We start from the raw sequence: 7,255 nt of genomic DNA on the forward strand, positions 1-7,255 counted from the left end.
TACTTGAAATAAGAGCTGTAGTCAAGAACTTAATCAACTCCAAGTCAAGTCCTAAGACCAGGTCCAGTCAAGTCTGAGTCCAGACTAAGCCAAGACCGAGTCCTGTTCAACACCATAATAGGCAATAGTGTCTTTCCAATGCTAATATAGGAATTAAGGAGTCACAGGGATGGACAGAAATATTTGATCTATAATCAAGATTGTTCTATCGTTTAACAACAAACTAATCAATGCTTAGAATTAAGGTTTAAGGACCATTACAGGTTTCTACAGGTATGTTAAATCCCTCAACGGTATGCAACTTTTCTGCATTAAAATGTCTAAAAACAGCTAGACCTGTTTTGGTTGAGTTTTGTACTTACATTATCCCAACAATGTTCCAACTAGGCTTGCATGATAGGAAAATCTGCGATGTGCGATAACATTGTTCAATACTGTGATGATGATATGACTTGCGATAAATAACCAAATATTGAAGTGTGCATATTTACTATACATTTCCAACCTCAGCCTGGTTGTATTTAAATTCAGAACCTGATTATAATTGAATGATTTAAATATAGCTAGGCATCTCCATCAGTCAACCAATTAGGGAGCCTATTGTTTTAATAGGCTGATAATCTTGTTTGGATTGTGACCAAATTAAAAATCAAAGGAACAAATTAAGGGCTTAATAGCTATATTCAATCATTAAAGAGTTTATGTGTACCAAGAGGGTTTGATAGTCATTGTTTGATCTGTTTTCAACTTTTGGCTAAATGGGACTCATATGGTTATAGTGATCCACCGTGCTTCATGTGTGAACAGGTGACAGGCCCATCTATTAGACTTCGCCCCTTTATTCTCTCAGCATCAAAGTCATAAGAAAAGCCCCATCAGGTTAACATTAGTCTTACACGTAAAAACTTAAATGAAGAGTTCATCTTTGATATTCGTTTGATATCTGCTCTCCATTGGCTCCTTTGATCCTGAACTTCCCACTGGAAATTTGATACCACACTGACCATCAATGGAAAGTGAAGATTGACTAATGTTGATTAATCATTAGTCACTTATAATTTCCCCAATGTAAACCGAGATGGTTGATAATAGATTTACTTCGGCTAAATACAATTTTGAGGTGATTTTGACTTTATTATTTCCATTTTATGATACTTTACTTCTACTTTACCACGTTTGAGGAGGAAATGCGGTACTTTTTACTCAAATAATAATATAATAGGCTATAACAGAGAAGGCTATAGGCTATTTCCTATTTTAAAACTGTGAGTCTATTGATATTGTTTTGTAAAACAAAAGATCTGATTACTTCTTCCACAACTGTTGATAATATGACGGTGAAATATGATCTCCAGTCGATTAATTACACTTTAGATATGATGTAGCCTGTCAAGTCATTAGGCCTATATGGCCATACAGGTCTAGCCATATAGCATGTTACTGAATGTAATGTGTAGCCTCATGTCAGTTTATTGTTAAATTCTACTCATGTGAACTGGGTGAATAGGGGCCACTGTTTATCTTGGACTACATTCTTGTTTATAATTGTCCGCGGTTGAAATTAATCACTCTCACTCACTCACTCACTCACTCATTCAGTGAAGCATCAATTCCTCTCCACTGGCACTTTGCTCTCAGCCTCAGCATCAACAGTGCCCGCACATCTCGCGATGATTTTGTGCTGCCCGCAAAGTTATAATCACGCCAGCACAGCAGCGGCAGCAGCAGCAGCAGCTACAACAACAGCAGTAATGGCCGCTTTCCGCAGAGTGGCAGCGCTGGCCGGTAAGCTAAACCTCTTGTCGGCGGCAAGAAACGAGCTCGTCGGTGGTCAAACGGCCAGTGGAGGAGGAACACGGAGGTGTCTGGCTGTCGGGATGTGTCTTGCAACGGGAGGCGCCGTGGCGCTTTACTTCTACAACGATATGACGAGCGGCAGAGGCAGGAAGAGGATGGGGAGTCACAGCATCAACGGTTTGCTACCGTCCATCCCGACCGTTGAAGCCAAGGAGAAGGTGAGGCTGACTTAAACTGGCGCTGCGGTTTGTAACGGTAACAAGGCTTTAAGTGACACGTAGCGACATGGTAGGTCGTTGGCAGAAAATGTGTTGTCAGTGTTGACATAGGGGCCTCGGTGCGAAGGACTGTGGAGTAGATTAAAAACGACAGTCCACTAGAGTAAAGTAATCTCCTTCCACTAAAATTGAACCACATCGGCCCAGTTAGACATGCCTACTTGTGTTTTGTAGCCACGGTGTGGCAGGCAGTTTATATGATTTCCTCTCGGGCGGATAAACTGTGTCATTCATTCCCAGCACGCCCAGTGGAAACTGTTTCTCACTGTCTGGCTTCAGGACGGTGTGCGCGCGCAGATGCAGGAATGGCGCTCTCCGCTCGAGCTGGTGCTGAAATGACAGCCAGTCAGTCAGCTGTTTGAACTGCTCACAGCAACATTTTAAATTCAAGAGTAACACGTTGTTAAGTTACTTAACATACAGCTAGATACTATTTCAATTCACCAGTTTCTAGTGGTGGAAAAGTACTCAGATCCTTCAGATCCTTTAAAGGTTAAAGGTAAAAAAAAAAGAGTAAAGTGCTTCAAAATTGTGTTTAAGGACAGTACTTGAGTAAATTTATTGTATCTAGTTTGACTACTGCCATTATCTAATGATTAGTTCCTAGTGGAGCTGAAACAATTAGTTTATTGACAAAAATATAATTGGCAACATTTTGATAATTCATCGTAGATAATTGATTTCAAGCAAAAATTCTCAATTTTTGGTCTTTGGACTGTTGGTTGGACAAAGCAATACATTTAAAGATGTCACCTTAGGCCTTAGAAATATGTTCATTATTTATTTATTTATTTTTACATTTTATAGGCCAAACAGTTCCTTTGGCCTAAAAAAGTTCCCAGATATCTGTAAATCTGCATATTACTTTTATGTACATATTATGTATACTACATGTATGCATAATGTGCCATGTGTTCATGCATATATTTCTGTTGAGTGTGTATATGCACACCTAACGTTTACTTATTTTCTGGATAAGTAGAGTAATTTAAAGTTGTAGTTGTTACTAGGAATGCACCATTGCTTAATGATTACATAACCACCATTTTTTGGTCCCTCAAGTAAAGTAGAGCATCACCCCACTGACATGACAAGTACCTTCTAAAATTTACCACGGATCCTCTAGTAGTTTATAAATGACACAAGCCAGAGACAACAGAATATCAATCATATTCAGAACACATTTACATGTCATAAAGACCACTAACTTAACAGCGACACCGGATGTTAGGCATCTAACTTGTGAGCATATATTTAACATACACATCAGCTGATTAATGATCAGTAGGTATGTCCTCATCAAGTTATTTTGAGTTGATAATGGGTTTGCTAATACAAGTCTGGTCTGATGCTTGTATGATGGAAATAAGCTCATTTAAGCTACAACTTGAAAATGAGAGAAAATAATATAGAACTTAATTTCAGAAGATATGCAATGCTGATCAAATATGTATCTGGTGCATTGAAATAACAGCATTTTTGGTAGGCCTACTGAACTGAACTGATACCAGTGGTTTGTTGGAGGATAGTAAATCAATCTAAAACATGTGCTAAAAATGGCTATCAATCATGTAAAGTATGCAGGTTGTAAGTGTAAGTGTAAGGTTAGGTCTTCTAAACAGCCAGGGATAAAAGAGTTGTCTGTTGGGACACTGGGATGAAGGAGGGTTAGCCGGTTTAGCAGCAGGAGAGCTTATAAAAAGACATGCAGGAGACCTGACTGAGGAACAAGTTGGCTAGATAACCACTAGGGTTGGGCGGTATCCAAATTTTGATACCGTCAAACCTCCTCCCTATTTTACCGCAGTATACGGTATTACCGTGACTAATTAAAAATGATGACGTAAGGCTCAGACGGCGTCACCAAACTCTTGGCTTGTGCACTGTTCAGAAACTGAATACCAAACACTAATACTGAAACAATAATAACATAACAACAACTTACAAAAAGACTACTTTCTCCTCCACACTGTCACGTGATGACAACCACACATAATTACATAAATGATATTTAATATTTTATCCTTGTCTCCTATATAAGTGCATTGCATTTTTTTTAATGACGGTATTGAAACTGATACCGTTGCTATTTTTAAGACCCCGCGATATACCGTATTACCGTATTACCGCCCAACCCTAATAGCCACCTTACTTGGGCACACGATACCAGTGGGAAAATGGAAACACAACCATCTGCAATACTCCTGGAGAAAGGAGAGTGAAGCAGAAGTAAAAGAAACAGTGAGACACTGCTGGCAAAACTTGTAGCATTAATCTTCGACACGTAAGAGGCAAGTTCAGCATCAGACTTGTTGTATCACAACGGAGAAACCTGCTACTTCCAATTTGTATTTGTATGATGCCTAGCAAATAAAAAAAATAGATTACAGTGTTATCAATTTCTGACACCACAGACTCAAGAGCTGGTTGATATCTGCTGGGACCTTAGCTCGATTGTACTTTAATTTCACTAAACTGAAATAATTAAACTCGATCTCAGGAGGGAACACAGGAGGGTTAGCATAGTTTAACTCTAAGAAAACTGAGGAAGAGATAGACTTAAAGCTGCAGCTGTGAATGGAGAACACTGGGTTGCCTGAGGGGAAAACACCTGAAGCATCTGCTATCCAGTCAGGAGAACAAGACTAGACGACAGGAACGGGTTTAGTAGAGGCTACATGACAGTATAACTACACAGTGTGCCACAGTGAATGTCATTTCAAATCACTGCCATTTAATTATATTGTTTCCAATGAGCTGACATTACTTTTTACATCATGTTGTGCAGCATGGCATGTGAACCTAGCTGCCTTTGCAAAACTTTATAAACTTCATTCATTAGTGAGAGTCAAAGCCATGGGCGTCTGTGCTCTTACACTTGATTACAGTGCATTCCCATGAAGCCGAGCACTCATCTCCTATTCATGCCTTCAAAAGCCCCCTTGGGGAAAACAGCATCAAAGCTTTATGAATGAATATGCGTGCTCATTAGCATGTTAGCTGAGCTGAGCAGGAACCTCAGTGCGCTGGGGCCTCCGGCCAAACAGGTTTAAATTTGGAAACCTCTCTGCTAATTACACAGCTTCATGCAGCACAATCTGTTGGCGTAGCAGCTCTCCTACACTGCAGCTAATCAAGTTGAATCCCTGGCCTCTTACAGAGAGAGAGATGCTAATCAAGTAGAAAGTAGTGACAGCGTAGTTGTGTGTGTGTGTGTGTGTGTGTGTGTGTGTGTGTGTGTGTGCCCCTGTTCTCCTTTTATTGTACTGCGCCAGAGGTGCTGACTGTTTATAATCACAGAGAGCTAAATGGAGAGAGTCGATGCCAGGAATAGATGGATCTCCTCGTTATATACGCTCAAAAGCAGTTTAGATTCAGGTGTCTTTGTGAGAGGCCAGAGCGTTTTCTCTTCACAGATGGGGAAGTCACATTCAAACTACAATCATTGGGGCAAATTAACACCAATTATTATTTAAATCTGCTGGTTAAATTGTAAAAGTACATTTTTACATGTACCTTTTATTATAGCCTGCACTTTTCACATAATATGGCATTATGACCACCACACACACATTTAATTTGATGTTAATATTGTCAGTAATGTAATATTAATAAAATAACTAAAGTGTACTCCTTTGATTGCACCCCAGCCTTGATAATAACTGTTTTGTTGCTGTAATTTTGTAATCTCTTTTGAGATGCCCGCCGCCTTAAAATCTTTTGATCAGAAGAAATATCCTAAAACTAACACAGTAATACTTTTGTTTTTATGTCTGCAGGCACGTCTGTTTGACTTTGAGGATGGAGACGTGTACATGTCGTCCCATGAGCATCGCTTCCGCATGTTTAGCTCTGTGGAGTATGATGGGCAGCTGTACATGACTCCACAGAACTTCATCGAGTCGGTCACCATGAACGAACCTAGAAGTATGTTTCACTGACTCACAAATGAGCTTTTACACTTAGGTTCAAAACTCTTGGTCTGGGACAGAATATAATGAAATGAATAGGGTTTGTATCCAGATTTGAGGCCTGTTTGTATATTGTGTAGAGGCCATGCTTTCCTTCCTGGCCCAAAGTATCTTTGAACTTCAGTTAAAAAAAAGTCTCAAGATTGTTACTTTAAAAAAAAAAAATTGGGGCATTTCTGCCTTTATTGGATATGAAAGCAGAGAGTTATGAAAAGAGAGAGAAAGGGGGGAAGACATGCAGGAAAACCGTCACAGGTCGGATTCAAACCCTGGACCTTCTGTGTCGAGGATTAAACCCTCTGCATGTGTGCGCCTGCGCTACCAACTGAGCTAACCAGCTACTCAAGATTGTTACTTTGAGAGAAATAACACATTCTATTTGCATCCAAGCCATTTTAATTTGATGAAGCTATACAGTTATTTTTATGACTGTGTCCCATTTTCCCCTGGCATTAACATGTGGCTTATACATGGACTATATCCAGATTTTGATGGATTACATTTATGTGACATCATGCATTACATGTATCTTTCCCAAACAGTACAGTTCCATCCTGCTGTTTTAGCATCTCACAATATCCATTTTACTAAACATTTGTGTGCTGGTCAGATCCAAATATTAACGTTGTATTTCTGTAGTTTTCACATTTGTAGCCCTACTATTTTATTATAAATGTGTCTTTATGTGCTTTTGAACCAACTGAATTTGAATGTGTTTTTAGTTTTTGGGTGATCATTTCTGATCTAAAATTGATGTCCCAAAATGGTTGTCAGTTCCAGGTGTAAAATATCCTTTTTAATTAATTTTTTACTGAAACCAAATTTTAAAAACACTTTAAACACGTCTGTGCTGTTGCTGTCAGCCTGCTGCCAGTTGTAACAGATTAGCCCTGGCCAGCCAGCCTCAAAGCAGATGGCTTTACAGCTATTGTTTAGTCTGAGGTTAATGTTAGTCAGACACACACACACACACACACACACACACACACACACACACACACACACACACACACACACACACACACACACACACACACACACACACACACACAGTTGCTCACATTTACCCTTCCTCTTAACCAGTAAATATCTGAACTTGTGTTTTACTTTGTGACAACTGGTTTAAAAATGCCCTTAAAAGATGAGGTTATCACAAACACCCATCCAAAAGAGCTACCATTCCTTTCTTCAACGGGCATGTGATTGTAT

The 7,255-nt window shown here is 39.4% G+C and overlaps 1 protein-coding gene across 10 annotated transcripts in view; it reads left to right on the forward strand.

The window, feature by feature from the left end:
* Window positions 1–1,678: 1,678 nt before the first annotated feature.
* The window catches only part of micu3a (mitochondrial calcium uptake family, member 3a), a 31,858-nt gene continuing 26,281 nt past the window's right edge, over window positions 1,679–7,255 (forward strand). For 3 of the 10 annotated variants that reach the window (XM_031289356.2, XM_036000775.1, XM_036000780.1), the window contains exons 1-2: window positions 1,680–2,015; window positions 5,855–6,002. In XM_031289356.2, coding sequence (XP_031145216.1) covers window positions 1,752–2,015; window positions 5,855–6,002 — 412 coding nt within the window. In that variant the 5' untranslated portion in view covers window positions 1,680–1,751. Of the gene's footprint in view, window positions 2,016–5,854; window positions 6,003–7,255 lie in introns of all 10 variants that reach the window. The other 7 variants (XM_036000777.1, XM_036000781.1, XM_036000782.1 and 4 more) reach the window with 5 other exon arrangements.

Source organism: Sander lucioperca, chromosome 4 (genome assembly GCF_008315115.2).
Source record: "Sander lucioperca isolate FBNREF2018 chromosome 4, SLUC_FBN_1.2, whole genome shotgun sequence".
NCBI lineage: Eukaryota > Metazoa > Chordata > Actinopteri > Perciformes > Percidae > Sander > Sander lucioperca.